The 25012-nt window shown below is 49.6% G+C and overlaps 1 protein-coding gene across 1 annotated transcript in view; it reads left to right on the forward strand.

Moving 5' to 3' along the window:
* slc12a2 (solute carrier family 12 member 2) overlaps positions 1-25012 on the forward strand; it is a 53301-nt gene that overhangs the window by 18478 nt on the left and 9811 nt on the right. Inside the window, 18 exon segments of the mRNA XM_061262763.1 lie at positions 1101-1220; positions 4588-4663; positions 5280-5375; positions 9607-9746; positions 10729-10839; positions 11763-11871; positions 12945-13072; positions 13314-13398; positions 13540-13682; positions 14386-14493; positions 14818-14941; positions 15446-15547; positions 17932-18087; positions 20555-20654; positions 21820-21931; positions 22848-22985; positions 24165-24271; positions 24620-24699. Coding sequence (XP_061118747.1) covers positions 1101-1220; positions 4588-4663; positions 5280-5375; positions 9607-9746; positions 10729-10839; positions 11763-11871; positions 12945-13072; positions 13314-13398; positions 13540-13682; positions 14386-14493; positions 14818-14941; positions 15446-15547; positions 17932-18087; positions 20555-20654; positions 21820-21931; positions 22848-22985; positions 24165-24271; positions 24620-24699 — 2035 coding nt within the window.

The following is a 25012-nucleotide window of genomic DNA, read 5'->3' on the forward strand; positions in this document are numbered from 1 at the left end:
CCAGCGCTGCAATCGATTGCCTCGGCCTTTTAATGCCTGTCAGAGGGGCAATAAAACTGGAAAAGCCTCCGCCAGGCGGGAGACCGGCCGCATGCTTTATTCATGCAGAGCTTTATGAGACCGGCCACGTCTGACTCACTCTGGACCCGAAAACCGGTGTGACCCCCTGCCCAGGCCCTCCGCCCTGTCCTGGAAGACGCAGGAAAACCCAGAAAATATTATTTAAATAAATAAATAAATAAATAAATGAATGAACAAATCCAAAATCCATTTAGACTGGGCAACGGCTGGGGCTGAGATCACACAGGAGAGGCGTTAAATGGCTCCAGTCTAATTACGACGATTACGGTTAAAAAGGCGAGCGGTTTATTTTCCTCCTGCGTTTTTATTTCCGCTGTAAAGTGTAAGAACAGGGCTGCTCCATTACAGTGATGCCTGAATGTGAGGGTGGGGGGGGGGAGGATGAGTCAGATTAGCACACTGTCGCTACGCTAACCTGCTGATGGTTCTGCTCACTGCCTTCACCCCCTGTGGGCTTCTCTCTGCAGCTCATGTGGTGCCAAAACTGTACCTCAAACTAGTGTTTCAGTCTTTACATTGAGACCTAGAAATAACAACATTATTATGTTTTCTTTGTCAAGTAAGACTAAAATATTGCCAATGAAGTGGGCCTGTTTGACTCCAGATTTGCCGATGGGGGTAAGACAATGTCACTTCAGGGCGACAGGGTGGGGGGGTGGGGGGCGGACAGGTCATCGCATCACGGCATTGTCTGGATATTGGAGGCCGGCTTCCTGTGTTTGACCTCCAAGGACGGATATGTGTGCATGTTTGTAGGAATGTGCGTGCGCATGTGCAGAATTTCTGAAGTAAAATGTAAACTGGAGCCCTTACAGGTCATTCCCCTATTCCCGGTCTCTGTAAATGATTGTGCTTTGCCGTGTGTCTGTCTGTGTGTGTGTGTGTCTGTCTGTGTGTGTGTCTGTCTGTGTGTGTGTGTGTGTGTGTCTCTGTGTGTGTGTGTGTGTGTGTGTCTGTCTCTGTGTGTCTGTCTGTGTGTCTCTCTGAGTCCTAACGGGCGTGTCTCTGCTGTGTTCCAGGAGCCGTTTGAGGATGGCTTTGCTAACGGGGACGAGCTCACCCCCGCAGAGGAGGCCGCAGCCAAGGAGCAGGCCGATTCCAAGGGCGTGGTCAAATTCGGCTGGGTCAAAGGAGTGCTGGTGAGTGTGCTCCCCTCTGAAACCCCAGCTCATAACTTCGGCCCGTTTCACAGACACGGATTAAGCCTAGTCCTAAATTACCCAATTATATTTGGGAGAATCTCCATACGAAACTCAATTTAGACTTCACCTTAATCCGTGACACCAGTCCTTTAAGTTTCGTTCAATTTTGGCGTCAACGTTACATGTTTTCAGTTTATTCAAACTCACTTCACGTACCCAACCCGATATGGTAGTTGCCAGCTAAAAAAATATTTAGTCAGCTACATTCTGTTCTGATGATGACTCATTGGGACGGAGCGCTTGCACGTCATGTGACTTGTACCTGCACACTACTTCAATGGGTGCCTCACCAAACAAAATAAGGGTAAAAAAAAATAAAAAGATGCTAGCAGCTGCTGCTAGCTGACAACAGATACCAGTTTAACCGTTCCCTCAGGAAGCTATAAATTGTTATTCAGTTTGCAGAGCTGCAGTTTGCAAAGTGGAGCAGCAGAATTTGAGAATATAACCCTTAGATATGCCCCTTAGATCAGATTTCCACTGCCAATGTCGAGTATTTTTTTTGCTCCGGTTAATTGCTTTAAATATTTATGAGAACTAGCTCGAGATGCGCTTTTGATAATGGCGCACTTTTATGTTCGTGTCATTTATCCCTTCTGTTCGTTAATATCCGCTTTAAAATGCCGTTAAAAGCAAATTACTATGAGTATGCATTACGCTGGCGCTCCGAAGATCAGAGCAATCACCAGGGATCTTTTTTCAAATAGCCTTGGAATTCCACAAATACGTCGCCTTGATAACTCCCGAAAATACATGTTTATGTGTGCTACACGGTTGCCAAAAAGGGATTCTTTGTTCGCCAGTAGCAAACTGCCTCGGTTCAGCGGAAAGTTTGGCATTTGCGACATCCCGCAGGCTAATATTTGTAATCTTATCTTCGCTGGGTGTAGACCGAGCGTGTGCTGAACGACGAGCTGTGCTAGGCTGCCCGTGACGGGTGTCCTGTCATTGTTAGCATCGCGTTCGCGTTTCCACCACGGAGAAAAACAGCCTCTGCTCCAAACGCGAATACTAGCCTCGCCGTTTCCCTTATCACGCCTGGGAGCCGCCTCCGTTATGAGCTCTTCTCCCCGACTCTTAATTTGCGGTAAATTAAGGGCTGGCGCTCTCAAAGTAGTTTTAATTTTAATCGTACATTTGACATTCAGATTTGGTTGGTTTAACAGTCAAACGTTAATGGCCTTTCCCCGAGAAGTTATTTTTAATTAGCTCTGCGCTAATATAACATGTAGATTTAATTTGTCTGCTAAATGAAGAGAGATTTTGAGATCCGTGAGACGACGGTTTTTTTGGACCGCGCCCCCTCACTGTACCAACGGTAGTAAGGATGCACTGGAATTTACAAGAGCATTGGTTCTTTATTGATCATTTAAAATACACATTTCCCCTCGGACTAGATACCCAAACAGTAAAAACGACCTGCTTCTCAATGCGGCAACCAAAGACTCCAACTGCCAACCAACCGGCTGTCTTTACAGAGTGGCGTTACAGGTCTTGCGCTTGTGTGTGTATATTCAAATAATAATTACAAAAAAGATAATCTGGCCAAACATCTGTACTAAAATATTGAATTGCCTGTAGACCCTTTTCTCTGTAGAGAAATGTTAATTTGTTTCAGGATTTTGTTAATGTAGTTGGTGTCCCTGTCTCTTTCCCCGGTTCTCTGCTGGTGTGCGAGTGTCCTGTCTCTCGTCATCCCGCCGGTGTTTTGACAAGTATAGTCCTCTTCCTCCCGATCTTCATCATTCTGGAGCAGGGCTGCCCAACTCCGGTCCCTGGTCGCCAATCTGTGTGCTGGTTTTTGTTCCAACCGGCTACCTTAATTTTAGTTCTCTGACAGCCCTATAAACTACGCTGGTACACTCGTGAACTTGAGCTCAGTGACATCGTTAGCTGCAGCTGGTGATCATACTAATTCCAGGTCAACATATGATTGAGCTGATTAAATAATTTCAAGACCAGAAGTTGGCGGAAAAGTTCGCTGGGAAAATGGAATTGGTCGTGGGCGAATCTTCCCGAGAAAGTTTAGAGATGACGAACTCGGCCCCTGTCTGGATTTAATCAAATGGACAGGATGCTGTTGCATTTTGATTGGACAGGAGGTTAACCGCATGTCTGAGTTGTAACGGAAGTCCCGTGTGATAACAAGATTTCAGGAAACAAAGCCCTCTAATGGTTACTGCTAAATGAATATTTTTCAGTTCTAGTGCAATAAGGGAGTAATTAATTCAGTTAAATCATCCGTTAATATTAATCTTTCTCATTGTACTTGACGGCTTCCTCGTTCTTAAGAGAGTATACTCATTCGCTGGTCTTCTAAACCCGTTGTGAATATTACTATTTGGGTGAAATCTTGGACGTGCTGAAACCATATCCGTGATATTGGATTCCAAACCGTGAGAAGAAATTGACCGTTCTAAGCCGCATCAAGAGGGTGAAGCCATTCTAATATTCCCTTCATCTCCAAGCCCAGGGGTTGATGGGTAATCACAAGTGTTCACAAGGGCCGTTAATTACCGTAATTTGGTTGGAGGAGGCTGGTGCCTTTTGTTACCGTGGTAACCTATTATGTGTCGCACTTCTGTTATTGTAGAGTCCGTTTGCTCTGAAAGTGCTGATCTAAGCATGTTTGTCCAAGTGACAGCCAAGTGACTGAATTGTAATTGAGTTATATTGTACAAGAACTTTATTTATTTGATTTATTATTATTTATTCGTTTATTTTTCATTCTTGCCAAAATTTGAAGTGCAAATCAACACTGGTTAAATTGAATTCAGGGAATGTATTGTAAGTTTTTCCTAATTGCTTTTATTGATCTGGAGGGATGAGAACATTTCATGGATGGATTTGTTGCATTTGGGATTTGACTTTGGATTTTATGGGGATCGTACGGCGCATTCCCTGCTGCCCCTGGAGTGCGCACTGATCTGAGGACTCGAGTCTGTTTTCCATTATCCTCCTGGAATTCCATCAAATTCCTGAAACGATAAGCCTGCTATTTCTAGCAACTGTTGTGCTGCTTCCAGCTTTGCATGTCTATAAATTTTCATAATACCTGGTATTTTAGAAGAACTTCCATCATTATCTAATTTGCTTAATTCATCACTCAAGGACCCCCCCCCCCCCATGAAGACATTTTTATTCGCAGTTCACTAGAACACCGGCAGTTCTTAGTGGCTTTTTATGCGTAAACCCCTTCATTTCAATTTTGTAAGTTTAGTTTTCATTTTGTTTTGAACTCCCACATTGCTGTCGGTGAAAGACTGTTGAACAAATGAAATGAGCTCCGTTTCCCCCCCCGCAGGTCCGCTGTATGCTGAACATCTGGGGTGTGATGCTGTTTATCCGAATGTCCTGGATCGTGGGCCAGGCTGGCATCAGTGAGTACCCCCCCCCCCCCCCGCCCCCCCCTTCGCGTCTGGGTGTCACTCTCTCCCCCCCACCCCCGTTCTCAGCCCGACCCGGCCCGGCACCACTTAGCACCCGGCCGCAAGATGTTGCCGTGCAACGGCACCCACAACCAGCCAACCATGTGCTGCCGTTCACACCCACTCCCCAAATGTGTTAACCAGGGGAGAGAGAGGGACATTACCCCCCCCCACCCCTGTTAGATAACACCAGCCTGACTACAAACGCTGGGATTAAAAACAACACCACCAGTGAGGAGAGTTTTGAGCTGTGCTATGTTTTCTGTGGTTTTATTTATATAATTGGGGGCAGCCTGTAGCCTAGTGGCTAAGGTACATGATTGGGACCTGGAAGATTGGTGGTTCAAGCCCCAGTGTAGCCACAATAAGATCTGCTTAGCTGCTGGGCCCTTGAGCGAGGCCCTTAACCCCAAATTGCTTCAGGGAAGAGTGTCCCCTGCTTGGTCTAATCAACTGTAAGTCACTTTGGATAGAAGCATCATAACTGTAATGTATTATGCCTTGTACGGGAGCCGATGCTCTTGGATATTGATATTAATATTGATAACATTTCCTCCTCCTCTCCCAGTTCTCACCTGCGTGATCATCCTCATGGCCACGGTTGTGACCACCATCACTGGCCTCTCCACGTCCGCCATCGCCACCAACGGCTTCGTGCGAGGAGGTGCGTACTGATGATGTCACTGTGCTGATGTCACTGCTGATGATGTCACTGTGTTGATCTCACTGTCTTTACGTCACTGTGTTGATGTCACCGCCTTGTCTGTGTGTCGTAAACCGCGTTTAGCTTTTCAGAGCCTTCAAGGTTTGCAGAATAGTCCACATCAAGCAGACCCCCAGGGTCAAAGGTCGAGTACTCTCCCAGACCCGGGGCAAATACTTCATGTTTTTGGATTCAGATACTTTTCTGGGCTTTACTGAGCTTGTCTGGTGTATTGGAGCCTATGCAATACTCTCAAGCAGTGCAAACCCTGTCTTCTGGACCTGCTGGTTGGCTCAGTTATACCAGGCAAGATCAACTGCACAGAAAATAATTTGAAATCAAAACTGTTACGTATTTGACTCCGGTCTGATATCAATGTCAAATCATTAAATTAATTTCAATGCATAATTTTTATATTGACATATTATGGGTTTCGTCTCTTTATTATGTTTAGGTAGACTTTCTGGCGGTTCTGCAAGTTGTCCTTAAACTGTCTTTTTAAAAATGTGCTTTTACGAAACTTTCTTTTTGCGGCAGCTGCTTGTCTAGCCTGCGAGAGAGGTCTGTTTCTGGATGTGAGCGGCCTGTCTGCAGGCTGTCTGATGCAGGGCCCAGAATAGCCTCTGAGCGTTGTGCAGAACAGGAAGTTCACTTCTGCGGCTGTGTATCGTTGCGTAATCTCGCTGCGCTTCCTCCGTTAGTGTTTCTGGTCCGAGTCGTTCACAGTGAAGTACCGCAGAGCGATGTGCGTGCGCTTAAGTGCCCATCCTCGTCGCTGGTTTGCCCCGGTTGGCGTAGATGATGCTGCACTTTGAGAGGAAGACTAATAAATAAGTGTGGAACAGTTCTCAGATTTGAGTTTTCTGACAGCTCTGTAGATTATGCTGGTTCACTCCTGTACTGGACCAGTAAAAGCTTCAGGACACACCTGCAGTCTGTGACTGTAGCTGCTGCTGGTACAAATGACCGAGACGCTGTATGATTGAGCTGATTCAATCGTTAAGAGCAGAAGTTTCCTCAAAACCCTGAAACGGCTTGGCCCTAGCTGTGCCCCCCGCCCCCCCACCCACTCCCCCACACCCCGGCTGTTCTTTACCAAACACTGCTCCCTCTCCTACCCGACTCAAAATGTTGTGCAAGCAGAAAAGCTTGCACTGGCTTCCGTTCTAGATTTGCTCATCATAGATTAAGCAAGAGGTTTAAATGGCATTATAGGCGGATTTAAACACTTTTCTTTTTTGTGTGAGATGGCCGTTTGGACCTCCCTGGGGTTTCGGGTGAACTGCCGATCCCTCAGGAGCTCTTGCCCCCTTCCCAGATCCTAAATCTGAGACCGTTGTTTGGAAGCTGCTGCATGCGATTACAATAATCCCTCTGACTTCATTTCAGCTGTCCTCTGAGGAATTCCAAGGTCCTTTTGATCTGCCCTTTTCACCCAACCTCCAAAACACAAAAAAATCTGTTTAATTAACTTTCCCCTCCTGTGACCCGCCATCGCCCCTCACTGTAACCTGCGTCCTGCGGGGGGGGCCAGCGGGGGGGCCCGCGGGGGGGCCCTCACGCTCAGGGGCCTGTCCTTCAGGGGGCTGGTGGCACGGGGAGGACACTTCTGGAGCGATGGTGTGGTTTCACCGTGGACCGCGATATTCTCCCCTCGACTGGCCGTGAATGTGCAGGAGCCGATAAGCTGGCGTGGGGGAGGCGGGGGGCAGGGGGGGCGGGGCAGGGGGGGCGGTTTCAGTCGGAGTGTTATTGTCGTGGCGAGAGACTCGCAGCGTATTCTGATACACTTTCTTGATTAGAGCAGTTTAAAAATAAAATGAAAAAAGAAAAGACTAGATCTTTCGAGCACAGAAGAATCCAGAACGATGTCGTATGTAACCCAGGTCTGAACGATATCCAGCGGTATTTTGTAAATGTACAAACGCGGTGTGAGTACCGGTCTTCTCTGCGAGGGATGTTCTCTGTGATAAAGCAGACGACAATTTCTAAACCCAAACGAAACCTAAAACCGCAAACAAAACCGTGTTGACAAACTGCTCAAGGGTGGAGGGGCAGAGCCCGTGTGCTGGTGCCGCCCGGTGCCGCCCGGTCCGGTCTGTTTTGGTCCTCCGAGACGCACGGCCTCGATAGCTTGACCCTTGACCCTTGACCCCTCGTCCCTCCAGGTTGGTTCGGAATGTGACGGAATGCCACTCGGCCTTAATTCCCGTTTGGCAGGCGTCTTAATTTCTTCACACATGCCCGTGAGAAATAGTTTCTGTCTCTGGTTCTGTCTTTCTTTAGGGGGGGGGGGGTCCCGGGTCCCCCCCTCTCCCCGGAGGTCCGGCCCTGTGGGACGCTGTGGGCTGGAGGTTTTGGCAGGTCCAGACTCCTCCTGTTTGACGCCGTGATCTGAATACGCTGCTCGTGCCATGCCTCTAATTCTCCTGTTCCTGACAAACCCCCGCGAACCGCGCCCCTCTACCTTCAAAGCAAAATTACCTGCTTCTCTCTGCAGCAACCGACGATTTCAGCCTGTCTGTCTTTACAGAGCCGTGTGTGAGTGTGTGAGTGTGTGAGTGTGTGAGTGTGTGAGTGTGTGAGTGTGTGAGTGTGTGAGTGTGTGAGTGTGTGAGTGTGTGAGTGTGTGAGTGTGTGAGTGTGTGAGTGTGTGATCCTCGCAGCACGAGGGAGGAAATTGTATCGTGTATTTCTAAATTCTGGCTGTTTTCCCTCGACGGGTTCCCTGCCTCTTGGTGGGTTTGTCAGGTGGGGCTGAAATGGAGACGGCCCTTCCCCGCTGTCCCGGGCATGAGAACACGCTGGACTGGGTTTTCCTTTTACACAAACTCCCAGTGTGAGGGTGATCTGCCCCCAGAACCATCGTCCAGCGCAGAGACTCATATTCCCCACGGAGACGGGACGGGGGGGGGATCGATGACCGCCGTTTGATGATTCTGAATGATTAACGCTGGTCATGCGTGACCTCCTCCCGGCGTGTGAAGCGCTTAATTCTGCGGGCAGCCCGCTTCCTGGGGGGGTGTGATGAAACGAAGCCCCCGCCCCCCCGCCCCGTCGGCCATGACCTGGTGCTGCAGGGCGCTGTCGCCGAGCCTTACTCAACCCTCACATGCCCAGCCCCCAGTGCATTGTGGGCTTTAATCCCCTGGAGACTAATCTCTGCTGGTATTCCAGTAATTCCTCGGCCCGGTCCCGTTCGTCTGTTTTTTTTTTTTGGTTTTTGTTTAGGGGGGGTGGATTTGCCCTCCGACCTTTTGGTGGTGCGGTCCGGTTCTGACGACGAAGTGCGCCTCAAAACCACCGTCCCCAGAGCGAGGACATCTGCCCCAGCCTGCCCCAGCCTGCCCCAGCCTGCCCCAGCCTGCCCCGCCCGCTGTATTCTGCAGCCCTTGAGATATGCGGTTAGCCGCCGCCTCTGCAAAGTGGGATGAACAAATCGGGGTCATTACGATTCTCCGTTTGTTTGCTTTGTGTCGGTTTTGTCCGCGTTCGGAACGCCCTTCCCGCTCCTGCTGGAGGTCCCAGTCCTTCCCCGCAGGATGGGAATGATCCAGGCGCCTCAGTGGGCCCCTTCTCCTGCGTGTCCACCCCGTAGCCCGACCGTCAGGGGAACCTTTCCAGAGACCCCATTAACGGGGGCCGGGGCTGCGGGCGGAGGACAGGCAGAGTTGGGCTTCCTCAAACAATGGGCTTTATGAGCCCCTCAGTGGGGCTCTGTGCAGACTCAGGGAGCAGTGTTTAGACTGTGTTTATACGCGCTGCCGTGTGAGGGGCTGAGAGTGCGGTGTCCTGGGGCTCACTTCCTGTACACGGCCGCCGGTCGCCAACGGCCGCCAGGTCACATGCTCCACTTCACACGCACCGTGATTGGCTGAACACGGGCACCTGATTCCCTCCGGACTGGAAGCCGCTCCAATCCAGAGCTGGCGTGGCCTCATTCACAAAATCAAGGGCCCTTTCTTTGGATTTTCTTTTTTCTTTTTTTCTTTTCTGTAGGTCTTGTAGTGGTGTAGTTGTGATGACTGTGTAATGCTGAACTGCCAGGCCTTGCCCACGATCTAATGAGTGTCTGTACTTCAGCAATGCTGAAGGCCGAAGCCGTTTTAAAGCTCATTACAGGCGGTGTCATGACGATCTTTATCGCCATAGAGATGTGTGACCTCACGGCTGTGGCTCCTCCTCCCTACAGGCGGGGCGTATTACCTGATCTCGCGGAGTCTGGGGCCGGAGTTCGGCGGCTCCATCGGGCTCATCTTCGCCTTCGCCAACGCCGTGGCGGTCGCCATGTACGTGGTGGGCTTCGCCGAGACCGTGGTGGAGATCCTGGTGGTGAGTCCCGGCCCGAACGCGCCCCCTAAACGCACAGACACTGCCTCACGTGTCAGGCTTAAATTATCCCGCGCCCGTTGATAGAGATACCTACATTTCCTGCTTTCATTGATTTATTTATTTTTATTTACGCCTTTAAGCCAGACGGCTCTTGCATTAATGTGCTTTTCCTGCTGAACCCCCGCTCTCTCCCCCTGGGTGCTCCTGTGTGGAGACGCCTGTTTGCATTCCTGTTAATAAACCTGCTGACGCCAAGTGAACAGATCTCACCATTCCTCTGCTGCTTTGAACATCCAGTCTTTACTGAATAAATCATCTGCTAATGCACACACGCGCACGCACACACAAGCGCACACACACGCACTCTCTCTCGCACGCACGCACGCACACACGCACGCACACGCGCACTCTCATCTGAAGAGATGTTTAGAGTGTGTGCGCTCATGGAGGGATGTTTAGCGTGTGTGATGGAGGGATGTTTAGCGTGTGTGTGAGGGATGTTTAGCGTGTGTGATGGAGGGATGTTTAGCGTGTGTGTGAGGGATGTTTAGCGTGTGTGATGGAGGGATGTTTAGCGTGTGTGTGAGGGATGTTTAGCGTGTGTGATGGAGGGATGTTTAGCGTGTGTGTGAGGGATGTTTAGCGTGTGTGTGAGGGATGTTTAGCGTGTGTGATGGAGGGATGTTTAGCGTGTGTGATGGAGGGATGTTTAGCGTGTGTGATGGAGGGATGTTTAGCGTGTGTGATGGAGGGATGTTTAGCGTGTGTGATGGAGGGATGTTTAGCGTGTGTGATGGAGGGATGTTTAGCGTGTGTGATGGAGGGATGTTTAGCGTGTGTGATGGAGGGATGTTTAGCGTGTGAGGGATGTTTAGCGTGTGTGATGGAGGGATGTTTAGCGTGTGTGATGGAGGGATGTTTAGCGTGTGAGGGATGTTTAGCGTGTCCTGGCCCTGACTCAGCCTCTCTCCGTTGCGCACAGGGCATGGACGCGCTGATGACGGACCATATCAACGACACGCGCATCATCGGCACCATCACCATCATCCTGCTGCTCGGCATCTCCGTGGCGGGGATGGAGTGGGAGGCCAAGGTGAGCAAATCCCCCCCCAAATCCCCCCCCAAAACGTCTCTGTGTTCAGTGCTGCCCCAGGAGCCTGGGTACAATGACTCCGACTCTGCTTTAAAAAAAATAAATAAATAAACCTTTTCGCAATTCACTTTCCTTCCTGTTTGGTGATGCAAGAAGTTCCTCTTGGTGTCAAATGTTTCCGTGCTCTAATGCAATGCACTGAATGCTAAATTGGGCTTTTAATGGAATTTCATAATAATTAATGGAGCTTCAGTGGAACTTCATAACTGGAGTGTTTTTGCTTGTGTGGTGGGGAGGCAGAAATGTTAATGCGGAGCCGAGTTTCTGATTGGTCGTTGAGACCAGTGACTGACCCCTCTTTGACGCTCTTAGATCGTTTGTTTCTCGTAAAAAGATCGTCATCCTGGCGTAGCCAGACTGGATTGTTACCATAGGAACGGATTCTCCCTCGTTTGAAGTGTGTTTATCGAGGGCACGACTCCCCGGAACAGTGTGCCATGCGGAGGGTTGGATGTGTGCTCGCAGTCTGTATCCCGCATTGATTCTCATCGCGCTCCGACTGGCCCACGCCCCACACTCCACTGTGCTCCTGACAGAATCGCTGTCCCATCGACGCGTTTAGACCTCCAGAACTCCAGCCGTGATGCCACGATCGATGGTGGCGTGTTGTCGTGGATGCGACCACCACTGACCTCTACGCTGACCCTTTATTTGTGGCGGTGTTTTTAAAACCCTTTTGTGATTTAGAATGTTCTTAGCTGTACATGCTAATGCTGATGTAACGATCACTACTGCTAAGTTCTTCAACACTGACTTTAGTAGAAAAAGAAATTCAGAAAAAGCCAACTCTTCAAAGGGTTAACCTTTCTCTCTTTGACCGCCCTCTCGCTCCCCCTCTCCCTCTCTCTCCCCCTCTCCCACAGGCCCAGATCTTCCTGCTGGTCATCCTGATCACCGCCATCTTTAACTACTTCATTGGGAGCTTCATCCCGCTGAAGCACAAGGAATCCTCCGGCTTCTTCGGCTACAATTGTGAGTCCCGACCTCCAGCGTCATAAATATATACTCATAACAATAACAATACCAGTGTCACCAGCCCATAATGACAATAATAACAGTAGTGATAACCGTATCAGCAAGTTTAACACAAAGGACAAAGTAATGGAAGATGAAAATGAATACTTTGCTAAAATCAAAGGAGAAGTGCTGATGTTGTCATCTCTGCAAACTGAAATGTAGCAAATGAAAGTGGGGCTTAGGATACCGGGTGCCCGCCTGGCTATTCTGCAACTTCTTTTACATTTTTACTGTAAATGGGACAAATAACAGCCCTGTTGCTTTAGGCTGAGTAAAAACATGTTGATTTTTTCAACATTTAATGAATTTAATTCAAGAAGCTCCTTTTTAATTGTAATTGGCAATGGTGAATATTTACTGATGCTGGATATTCACTGCCTGCTGTTGCTGCTACTACTAGTTACAATGTTATTACTGGCAAACTGTTTTACACAAGGACATTATCAAATCTAAGAAAATGCAAGAAAACAATTTGATAATAAAAAAATGCTAATAAAATAATAATAATAAAATAATTATTATAATATTATAATAAATAATAATAATAAAAATCTGGATATTCACAAATAATGTATTATAACTGGATATTCACACACAATGTATTATAACTGGATATTCACAAATAATGTATTATAACTGGATATTCACACACAGTGCATTATATCTGGATATTCACACACAGTGTATTATAACTGGATATTCACACACAGTGTATTATAACTGGATATTCACACACAGTGTATTATAACTGGATATTCACACAGTGTATTATAACTGGATATTCACACACGATGTATAAAGTCCGTCCTGTTTCCCGCCGTGCTTCTCCTCGGCCCGGTCCAGGAATGCGCGGGCTGGGATGGGTTCTGGCGCTGGAATCACATGACTGATCCAGTTACACGGGCCGCGGGTTCGGTTCACTGCCTCCCGTCGCCGAAATCAAAAAAAGAGTTTCCAGATTTCCCAATCTCACGCATCCCTCTCTTTCCCCTCTCTCACCATTCCACCCCTCTCCCCTCGTTCCCCAGCGGAGATCATGATGGAGAATTTGGGGCCGGACTTCCGGGGGGGAGAAACCTTCTTCTCCGTCTTCGCCATCTTCTTCCCGGCCGCCACGGGAATCCTGGCCGGAGCCAACATCTCCGGAGACCTGGCGGTGAGCCGCTGACCTGGGATCAGTTTTGGTCGGGGGTGGGGGGAGGTGGGGGGAGGTGGGGTGCAGGTCCTGGATCACTTCCTCCGGACTCCAGGCGGGACGGGAACTTCTGTTCGCCAGCACTGGTTACGTGGGGAAGGAAGCTGATGTGGGTGGAGTCGGACCAGTGTGCTGGTTCTCTGGTCTAGTGTGCAGTGTGCAGTGTGCAGTGTGATTAAGTGCACATCTTGTGGGTTCTCAGGATCCACAGCTGGCCATTCCCCGGGGCACCCTGCTGGCCATATTGATCACTGGGATTGTGTATCTGGGCGTGGCCTTTTCCACAGGTGAGAACATTTACTGACATTTGAACTCCATTCTATTACTCTGAGCGTGTGTGTGAGCGTGTGTGTGAGCGTGTGTGTGAGCGTGTGTGTGAGCGTGTGTGTGAGCCACATGGTGTGATTTTGGGTTCCTGTTCTTCCCAGGGTCCTGCATCGTCCGTGACGCCACCGGCAACGACACCGTGACCAATCCGCTGAACTGCACCGACGCGGCCTGCAGAATCGGCTACGACTTCTCCGCCTGCAAGGACATGGTCTGCAAGGAAGGCCTGCAGAACAACTTCCAGGTACGCTGGCCGTGTGTGAGTGTGTGAGTGTGTGAGAGTGTGAGAGTGTGAGAGTGTGAGAGTGTGAGAGTGTGAGAGTGTGAGAGTGTGAGAGTGTGAGAGTGTGAGAGTGTGAGAGTGTGAGAACCTACCCGTTACAGGTGAGAACTGCCGGATGTTAACTCCAGGAAGGCCAGACCCAGTGCCATGTTTGTCCCACACACGGGCGATTTAGTTCCGCAGCAATGTCAGACGAACAACACTTCAGCAATGAGTATCAGTGTAAATAAAAACATCTTATACAACTGTACGATCTGCTAGGAGAATCTGCAGTGCCCATTTTGGCATTAATACCCCTCTTACTTACCTAATTATTTTATCTCCTCTCCCTCTCCCCCTCTCCCCCTCTCCCCCTCTCCCCCTCTCTCCCTCTCTCCCTCTCTCCGTCTCTCCCTCTCCCCCTCTCCCCCTCTCCCCCTCTCCCCCTCTCCCCCTCTCTCCCTCTCCTCCTCTCCCTCTCTCCCTCTCCCCCTCTCTCCCTCTCCCTCTCTCCCCCTCTCCCCCTCTCCCCCTCTCCCTCTCTCCCCCTCTCCCCCTCTCCCCCTCTCCCCCTCTCTCCTCCTCTCTCCCTCTCCCCCTCTCCCCCTCTCCCCCTCTCCCCCTCTCCCTCTCTCCCTCTCTCCTCTCTCCCTCTCTCCCCCTCTCCTCCTCTCCCCCTCTCCAGGTCATGAGCGTGGTGTCTGGCTTCGGCCCCCTCATCACTGCCGGGATCTTCTCTGCCACGCTGTCCTCTGCCCTCGCCTCGCTCGTCAGCGCCCCCAAGGTGTTCCAGGTGAGAACTGCAACACGCGCACGCACACACACTGAGTTACAGCATTCATCATGAACTACTCCGGGTACTTCTGACTAGTCGACTTTCACGGTGGCTTGTTTTGATTTAAAAAATATCACCCCTTCTGCGTGGAACTCCAGGAGAGAGGTCCCTCTGCTTCTTCACGTGTGCAGCATTTCTCTCCTGCGACTCTGCTCCTAGATTGGTTTCAGTTATTAAAAATATATATAAAATTTTAAAAAAGAGCATTACAGCCTTTCAGCTGTTCTGTTCTGTGCTGTGATTGATTGCCTGTCTGAGAGATGATCTGATTGGTCCGTTTAGGCTCTATGCAAAGACAACATCTACCCTGGCCTGGGAATGTTCGCCAAGGGCTACGGCAAGAACAACGAGCCCCTCCGCGGGTACATCCTCACCTTCTGCATCGGCCTGGCCTTCATTCTCATTGGTAGGTTCCACTTTAGGCCTTCATTCTCATTGGTAGGTTCCACTTTAGGCCTTCATTCTCATTGGTAGGTTCCACTTTAGGCCTTCATTCTCATTGGTCGAATGGAGACTTTAGACTGTTCATTCTGATTGGTAGGCTATAATTTAGAACTTTCAATCTAATTGGTTCCAGTCTAGTTCCTCATTCTGATTGGTAAGTTTCTGTTTAGGCCTCCGTCCTGATTGGTAGGTTCTAGTTTAGTCCTGGCCTGCGTTCTAACCGGTAGGCTCCAGTTTATAGAGGTTGTGGTTTTGCCCGTTCTGTTATTTTTCTAAATGTTATCCTGCAACCTGATTCTCTGTAACACCCTGCTGTGTTTGTCTTTATGAAACTGAATTGGAGAGGTCAGACGGCTTGTATCAAAGGAAAATATTATTATTTTTCTTTCGAGCCGTTGTATTTTTCTGAGCTGGATATCAGGCCCGGTCCGGCACTGACTGCCCCGCTCCGGTTTCTGTTTTGCAGCTGAGCTGAATGTCATCGCCCCCATCATCTCCAACTTCTTCCTGGCGTCCTACGCCCTGATCAACTTCTCCGTGTTCCACGCCTCCCTCGCCAACTCTCCAGGTAAGGACCGCAGCAGAGGCTGTGCACACACACACACACACACACACTCACACTCACACTCACACTCACACTCACACTCACACTCACACTCACACTCACACACACACTCTCACACACACTCTCACACACTCTCACACACTCTCACACACTCTCACACACTCTCACACACTCTCACACACTCTCACACACTCTCACACACTCACACACACTCTCACACACTCACACACACTCACACTCACACACACACTCACAAGCCTTGAGCTGCCGTCTGCATGGTGTGAGACCTGCTTCCTCCGGACAGTAATATTGACAAACACGGCATGGCAGTACTGTGTTGTTTTTGTCACAGTCTGAATTCTGACAGGATTGTTTTGGCTGGGTCACCCGTTAGCCATCACAAATAATGTTCTCTTATCCGCGCTGGGAAACGTATCACGCACACAATATTGCGTCTGGCCCTGGCTTGTGTATTTTATCTGCAGGTCGGTGGAAATTTCTCTAAACAAAGCAGACACGCGTGTCATTGTGGTCCCGTTATATCTGCAGTTAATTTCCGTGTTGTGACTTGTGCTGTAGAAAATCTGTCGAGGCTGCGCCGATCAGAAAAGGGCCATGTTGTTTACTGTCAGTCAGTGCCGGTTTATATGCGGGGGAGAGATGTGGGGCGTAATCGCGACTGACATCGATCATCTCTCCCCGGCCGTGATGGGAAATGATCAGTACCAGGCCCCGCTCGTTTTGCCAATATGTTTCGCCGTCACTGATAGCCTATCAGAATGCTTGCAGGGACAAATGTGACCTGAAAATACATTTGTTTGAATTAAGTTAAGGCACTCTGATGCCCTTTATTTATTTTTTTCCAAGTTTTATTTAGTTTATTTTATCAGAGGCCATGTAGAAAATGCCTTAAGCACAGCGATAAGAGATGCTCTGTGCCAGGTCTAGACAAGTGACCCTGAAGTCACTGTGGTTTTACTTCACAAGTTTTTGCAATTAAAAATATTTGTGCATTGTTCTGTTTTTTATTTTTTTATTTTTTTTTATTTATCTTTTTTTATTTTTTTAAGTTTTATTTCTATAAAGTTTGTTTCTCCTTCTATACCAAAGCACTAGAAGATTGAAAGGTATATATACTTCTATATCTCACTGTGACATCATTGTATCCTCTCCTTAAAATTGCACATGCATTTAAAGGGTACATTTCTCACATAATTTGTTAAATCTGTTTGTATGCCTGATGCACAGTAATTTAACATGAAGCCATGTGATTGGATGGTCAGAGAAATACTCCTGGAACGTGGTTGGTTTAAATTCGGGAGGAGTCCTGTCATAGCACGCTTAAGAGGCTAAATTAGCCGTAGCTAATCTGCTCACGTCAGTCTACAAAAAAATGTTTTTTAGGAAAGCAACAAGGACACTCATTGAGAACCGATGCAGCCTAAATATAAACTGACAAACAGTGTCCAAATTCTGCCACCACAGCCCAGTGTGTTTTGACCATCTATCGCCCTGCCACACACACACACACACACACACACACACACACACACACACACACACACACACACGCACCAGGAATAACGTACCCTTTAAGTCATGTCCTTCTCGTAGCTGGTCATTGTGTTTTACAGTAAACCTTCCTCATGCTGTAATCAGTGTAATTCACTAAGTTCCCGTTAGTGTATAGTCTGTCCACCAGCGGATGTGCCCGTAGCAGGTGTAGCGGGTGTTCTGCTCTCTAACTTGGCGCTAACACATATTAATTTGGGTTGTGTGCCCGCGTCGCGTAAACGCATTAACGTAACTCCACCCATCCCACCGCCCGCTGTATCTGAACCTCTGCGTTTGGGTCCGTGTGCTGTCCAAACCCGTGTGCTATCCAAACCCCATCGATCTCTGTGAAACGGTAAAAGGTAAAATGCAGAACATGTATGTCAGTGATTGGGAATGTGGGTCATATTGGTTGGTTGAGAAGCTCCATGATGTTGGGCACTGCTTCTCAAATGATTCTACGGTCAGGGCCCTCTTGGTCATTTATTTGAAGCCCCCCTCCCCCATTGGCTTCCATTAGAAATCAATTATCATTGATTTCTAATGATGGACTTTTTCCCCCCCCTGTCGACCCTCACTGTTCAACCCCCCTATTGACTCGGTGTTTGTGTGTGCGTGCCCCCCCCCCCCCCACTCAAAGGCACACCCCCGCTTTGAGAAGCACTGACGTAGGGGGTTAAAATGGCACCCGCAATTCATTAAGACCCACTGGTGCTGCCAGCCAAAGTCCAGTTTGATCTCAGCCCCCCCACGTCTGCGTTAGCACGAGCATGTTGACCACTGTGCTGGCGCAACCCCGAATTAAAGCCTGTTGTTATTCCTCCCGGACACAGGGTGGCGCCCCAGCTTTAAGTACTACAACATGTGGGTGTCGCTGGCGGGCGCCGTGCTCTGCTGCGTGGTTATGTTCGTCATCAACTGGTGGGCGGCGCTTCTGACCAACGTCATCGTCCTGGCCCTGTACATCTACGTCAGCTACAAGAAGCCAGGTAAGACCAACACCGTCTCCCCGCTCGTTAGCTTATTGAGGTGCTCTCCACTTTCCGAGTAGTTTTGAGATATTGAGCGGCAAAGCTTTCACATCGTGACACCGCAAAACTGAAATTGTAAGGAGTCGAGTGCACCGTAAACGTATGTAAAATATCAAAATCCCATCAAATTGCCCACATATTTATTGCATGTTTTATTTTATTTTTAAATGTCTGTTTGAACCTTTATAATTGTAAGGTCTCGACACTGGACATGTTGGGGTTTATGTTAAAGGTACAATAGGTAACCAAACCAAAACATTGTACAGCTGTGCAATTCCTCTCTTGACTGTTAGAAGTCCGAAATCACCTATTGTACCTTTAAGTCAGGTAGTTCTCAGGGGGGCAAGAGTCTGAAATATGTCCTTGTTTGCTGTTTGCTGTTTGCTGGCTGCTGGCTTGTTTTGATTGTCTGCCATATAATTAATTACACACTAGCTGTGAAACTGTAGACACCTTTACTCAAAACCTTTCTTGCGAGTTAACATTATTCTAGACAAAATAAATGAGTAAATGTGGACACGTTTCATGATGGCAATTCTTCAATCGCACTCCAGCAGAAATGTGTCCGTCGCACATGTATAAATCGAATGGAACATTATAGTCCTATTTAGTTATCTCGCACCTTATAGGGTTAAGTGAATCCGTGTTTTATAATTTTATTCTTTCGCCTGTTAAGTGTTGAAAGCTCAGAACTGAACAGTGTGGAAGGTCACGCTGGGTTAATTTGCTTTACTCTCCGTTTGAAAGCAAATTGTTTTGGTTTTTAATAAAGATAGATAGAACGGTAGGTGCTTGAAATCTCGCTAAACCAGCTGGCTTGCTAAGCTTGCATTGTCACCAACCTCTGAAGCACGAAAAATAAAAGAAATATATAAATGTAGTCCGTGTCAGGCCCCTGAAATGATATTTAATGTTCTTTGATTGCTGGAACATGACAGCCCTTGTGTAAAAGCGCCCGGCGATTAGCATAACAATGCGCTTCTCATCGCCGGAGAGGAGAGCGGAATTCTGGGTTATGGGGCCGAGTACACGCACTCACTCGAGTGGTGCGTCGGAACAATGCCTCAATTACCTCCAGGGCGCTTGTGTTTGAAAAGCGGGCTCGTTCGGTGATGAAACATCGCGAATGGAAATCTCACAATGGGGCGGGGGGGGAGGGAATCGCCGTCCCCTCCGGAATCATATCGCAATGCAGTGCGTTTCGGTCTCTCTTAATGGATTTGTTGCGTTTTTTAATGTTTTTAATTATTGGCATTTCATAATTCAGGAAATGTTAGGATTGACGGTGACGCGCTAACAATCATAACATATTTGACAGCCAATACAATTTACAGCTTGGTCATTTTCATATAACCAAGACATTCCTTTTATTAAACGCTCGTTTTAGGGTTTCGTCGCAGTGCTACCTTTCGCCTGCTACCTGGCTTTTAGACGTGTATAGGTGCTATTTTTATTCGGCTAGGTGGTTTCTATGGAGATTGCACAGTCGCTGGGTTTCTCTTTCTTAAAAAAAAGAAGGAAAAAAGTCGTCTTGAAATTACCCACGCAAATCCCGCGGATTCGCAGAACGCGGGGATATTTAAAGCCGTGCAGGTTGGAAATATGCGGGGCTGCCATTCCGTGTCTTTAACAACGAAGCCATTCGCCTTTGTGTGCAGAGGTGTGAATCCAGGCGTCAACAAGTGAAAGTTCTGCCATGCGTTTCTTCCGGCCAGCTGATTTCTCTTAACTGTTTTCTGGTGGACTTAGAATGAATTCATAGAATGTTAAATTCAGTTCAGGTCAATGTTTATTTGGCTGTCGCGAAGACGCTTTACGGAGTAACAGAAGAGCAAACGCCAGGTCTGAGCCACCAAATGGCAGAGATTAAAAAAACAAAACAAAAAAACTCCCCTACGGGAAGAAATCTCAGGAGGAACGCGGCTATAGAGGGGGAGCTCATCCTCCGCTAGCTGGCGAGGTGTAAATTTAGGATGGATAACCCAAATGCACAAGCACATGAGAACCTCCCCAGTGGGGGGAGAAACCCTTGAACGGTGGTGATGGGTTGGGTTTGGAGCTGATCCTGGATCCGTCTCAGCGGGCTGACAGGTTGGGTTTGGAGCTGATCCTGGATCAGTCTTAGCGGGCTGAGGGGTTGGGTTTGGAGCTGATCCTGGATCAGTCTTAGCGGGCTGAGGGGTTGGGTTTGGAGCTGATCCTGGATCAGTCTCAGCGGGCTGAGAGGTTGGGTTTGGAGCTGATCCTGGGTCAGTCTCAGCGGGCTGAGGGGTTGGGTTTGGAGCTGATCCTGGATCAGTCTCAGCGGGCTGAGGGGTTGGGTTTGGAGCTGATCCTGGATCAGTCTCAGCGGGCTGACAGGTTGGGTTTGGAGCTGATCCTGGGTCAGTCTCAGCGGGCTGACAGGTTGTGTTTTCCCTCTCAGATGTGAACTGGGGCTCGTCCACTCAAGCCCTGACGTACCACCAGGCCCTGACCCACAGCCTGCAGCTCAGCGCCGTCGAGGACCACGTCAAGAACTTCAGGTAACCCTCCGCCCGACACCTGTACACACCTGTACACACCTGTACACACCTGTACACACCTGTACACACCTGTACACACCTGTACAGCCCAAACACCTATTCACCTGGCCGCTTGACTCCTGCTTCTCTGCGTCAGTCCCCAAACTCAGAACGATGAGAAGTGGGGCTTTTTCCTCTCCTCACGTTTTCACAGTTTGCCCAGGACCGGGAAACCGGATTCATCTCTCCCAGTTCACCTCCCAACACCAGTCTGCCCAGTCTGCCCAGTCTGCCCAGTCTGCCCAGTCTGCCCAGTCTGCCCAGTCTGCCCAGTCTGCCCAGTCTGCCCAGTCTGCCCAGTCTGCCCAGTCTGCCCAGTCTGCCCAGTCGCTCCTTTCCTCCTCCGAGCTCGTGCACACCTCCTCACGCACCGCCTCGTTCCCATAGCGATGAGAGGGGGATTATGGGGGATTGTCTGTAGGAACTGAAGCGCGTTCCCCGGTCGTCCTGTAATCCCCCTCCGTCTCACGGATTCCGTTTGATGTGCGTGTCTCTGGAGGGCTCTCCGGAGGCCTCTCCGGCCCCTGAGCCCGGGAGCCAAAGCCCTTCTGATGGCCGTGAGAAGACCCCCGATCGGGCCCGGCTCTGCGCTGACGGTGCCTGGAAACGCTGACTCGTGACTTCACTTAACGCGATTACGAGAACGGGGCGTTCAGCCCCGCCGCGCTCCCCCCTCACCCCGCTGAAGTGCTCCTCCCGCTCCTCCTGCTCAGAGACGGATGGTAAACAGCGTACACTTAGCGGTCGCATCCGGCGTCTCTCACACGAGCGCTTTGAGTCATGAAACCATTAGGGCGCATCTCACAATGGTCAAGATGCCCGGCTTAAAACCCCCATCAGAGCCAGCCTCAGGCCCCCCTGGCAACTGCCTGGAGAAATGTAGAAAACAACTTTGATTTTTTTGTTTTCTACCACTGTTTTGTAGAAGACATAAGTGTACCTAATGCTTAGTTTACTTAAACACTAGATGGTATCTAGAAGCAGAATCCAGCCTACCCTTAGGTTGGAGGTTGGTGGTTGGCAGTTGAGGTTGGCGGTTGAAGTTAGCGGTCTCGCAGGGCGTTTGAGGTTAGCGGTTTCGGTGGTGGTCTCACAGAGCGGTTCTGTTTGCCGGGTTCCCCTGCAGGCCCCAGTGTCTGGTGCTGACCGGGTACCCCAACTCCCGCCCCGCCCTCCTGCACCTGGTGCACGCCTTCACCAAGAACGTGGGCCTGATGATCTGTGGACACATCCGCACGGTGAGTCCCGCAACCCACACACACACACACTCACACTCACACTCACACTCACACTCACACTCACACTCACACACTCACACTCACACTCACACTCTCTCTCACACACACACACACACACACACACACACACACACACACGCAACAACACACACTCACCGAACACACACTTGCATACACCACATTATGTGTCTGTCTCTGTCTGTCTCTGTCTGTCTCCTAGTGATAAATCTGTTGCTCTGTTAGGCCGATGTGGAGGCTGTAGGGATGTAATTGTTGCCCTGCAGTGATGTGTATATAGGCCCATCGGACAGGCTGCTCAGCCAGAGCTTATTGACACCACACACACACACACACACACACACACACACACACACACACACACACACACACACACACACACACACACTTCTCAGCCAGAGCTTATTAACATCACCCGCGCACACACACTCACGCTCACATACTCACACACACCCAGAGCTTATTAAGCCCTGTGTAATCAACAGCAGATGCACACAAAGTGGGTGATAGATTTTTGTGCTTGTTCTGTATTGGAGCCAATCTCTCTCTCACACACTCACTCACACACTCACACACTCACACACTCACACACTCACACACTCACACACTCACACACTCACAATGCACCCCACGCTGAGGCTCCTAGCGGTTGGTATTTTCACTCCGACCCCAGCAGGGGGTCTGGCAGTTCCGTGGGTCTCCATTTTATTTTTATTTTGGCATCGGCAGAATTCAGCCCTCCTCACGGATTTTCAGCTGGATCTGCTCAGGGACCCGAGTGGACTCAACTGGCCGGCGATGCTCATGTTGGCTGTTTGACGGCCCCTGCTTAGTCTAATCAACTGTAAGTGGCTTTGGATAAGAGCCTCAGCTAAGTAACTGTGTTTCTGGTCGGCAGACGGCCCGTCGGCACAACAAGGACCTGCTGAACGACCAGATCCGCTACCAGCGCTGGCTCCTGAGGACCGAGACCAAGGCCTTCTACACGCCGGTGTTCGCTGACGACCTCCGCCAGGGCTCCCAGTACCTGATGCAGGTGAGCGCCCGGAAACGCGTCTCTCTGTCCGACGTCACGCACACGCTCCTGCTCCTACGCGCTCCTACGCGCCCCTACGCGCTCCTACGCGCCCCTACGCGCTCCTACGCGCCCCTACGCTCTCCTACTCGCTCCTACTCGCTCCTACTCGCTCCTACGCGCTCCTACGCGCTCCTACGTGCTCCTATACGCACATTAGGAGGTAAGAGTGGTCGTCTGGCAGTCGGAGGGCTGCAGGTTCGATCCCCCATCCTGGTTGTGGCAGTCTCACGGAGTACGACGCCTAACCTCCAGTTACCGGTCGGAGCTGGTTGGTGTTTGTGTGAATGAGGGGCCTTAATTATAAAGTGCTTTGGATATAAATGCCGTCCGTTTACCATTTACAATCCAGTAACGTCGCACATGCACACAAAAGGCTCCTGTGTTCTTCGCTTCTCTGCAGCCAAAATGGTGTCCCAAAGTGGCATTTAGTTGAGTTTTTTTTTTTTTTTTTGGTTTGTTTTTCTCGTCTTGCGCTGAGAATTAATGCAATGTACCCTGAGCCCAATACACAGGCTCTTACACTGAGTGCTGCCAGGCAACGCTGATGTAAGACCAGGCCTCTGAACAGCCAATCAGGGGAGGGGTGGACTCGCTTGGCCACGCCCACCATCACGTATGTGCTCCACGGAAATCTGAGAGGATGGGAGTATGGGTGGAGGCACTCGAACCCGAGAGGGGTGAACCTTTTTAAAATAGTTATTTTCACCCAAACGTGTCCACCAGGCCTGTTCCTCTGGCAGGGCCAGAGCTGAATCCAGCCTGTGTGGACTGGGGAAGTGGCCATGGCTCTGATCTCTCAGGAAAGAGAGGTTTTATTCACAGGCATTAGAAATTGTGGCAATGTCCGTGTCTGGGTCTGCACGGTGCCGGTGAAACTTCTGCAATAAACAGTAATAGTTATGCTTATAAACCGGCTCTGATTGGTCGGTTTCCCTGCGTGCGGGTTTGTAACCAGCTCCTGATTGGTCGGTTTCCCTGCGTGCGGGTTTGTAACCGGCTCTGATTGGTCGGTTTCCCTGCGTGCGGGTTTGTAACCGGCTCTGATTGGTCGGTTTCCCTGCGTGCGGGTTTGTAACCGGCTCTGATTGGTCGGTTTCCCTGCGTGCGGTCTGTAACCGGCTCTGATTGGTCCGACAGGCCTCCGGACTCGGCCGGCTGAAGCCCAACACCCTGGTGCTCGGCTTCAAGAACGACTGGAGGGAGGGGGACATGCGCGACGTGGAGACCTACATCAACCTCATCCAGTGAGTGCTTTAACACGGCCTAATGTTCCTCTTCTGTCCATGGTCTCTTAGTCACCGTGCCAGGAACTAGCTTATTAATCTGTTTACTGTTTTTTGTGTATTTTTGGGGGGTTTTTTTGCATTTGGTTGCCATATGTGAAAATACGAACCTGTAACAATTTTTTTTTTTTTTTTTTTCTCTTGACTTTTTAGTTTGTTTGTTTGTTGTTTGCTTCCTGTGGGGAAAGGTTGCAGGCTTTCTGGACCGGTGCGTGTCCGGGATGTTAATGGACCGTGGTGTAAACATGTCCGAGCCGTGTCCGACCGCTTCCCGTGCAACGCTAACAGACTGTTTTGATTCCGTTACAGTGACGTGTTCGATTTCCAGTATGGGGCGGTCGTCATCCGGCTAAAGGAAGGCTTGGACATTTCCCACATTCAGGGCCAAGGTATGTCTCCGTCTTCAGCCCCATCACCTGTCTGACGTCTCTTCAGACACGCTTCGGCTTCTGCCCGTTAAACGATTTTTCAAGCCGGAAGTGGTTTCAAAACAGATGGTTCTCTGATCTTGTCGGGGATTTAGTGTTTGCCAGAATGGCTCAGTAGTAGGCCACAATAGTAGTACTATGGCATATTTTGTAAGCTGCTCTAAGGAAAGAGATGGGGCCACAGTTTCAGAGTTCTGATGTAGAAGTGAAACTGTGCTGTGCTGGACGAGATTGGCAAATTTCAGCTATCTAGTCTCAGACACACACAGACACA

This window comes from Conger conger, chromosome 12 (assembly GCF_963514075.1).
Source record: "Conger conger chromosome 12, fConCon1.1, whole genome shotgun sequence".
Taxonomy (NCBI): Eukaryota; Metazoa; Chordata; class Actinopteri; order Anguilliformes; family Congridae; genus Conger; species Conger conger.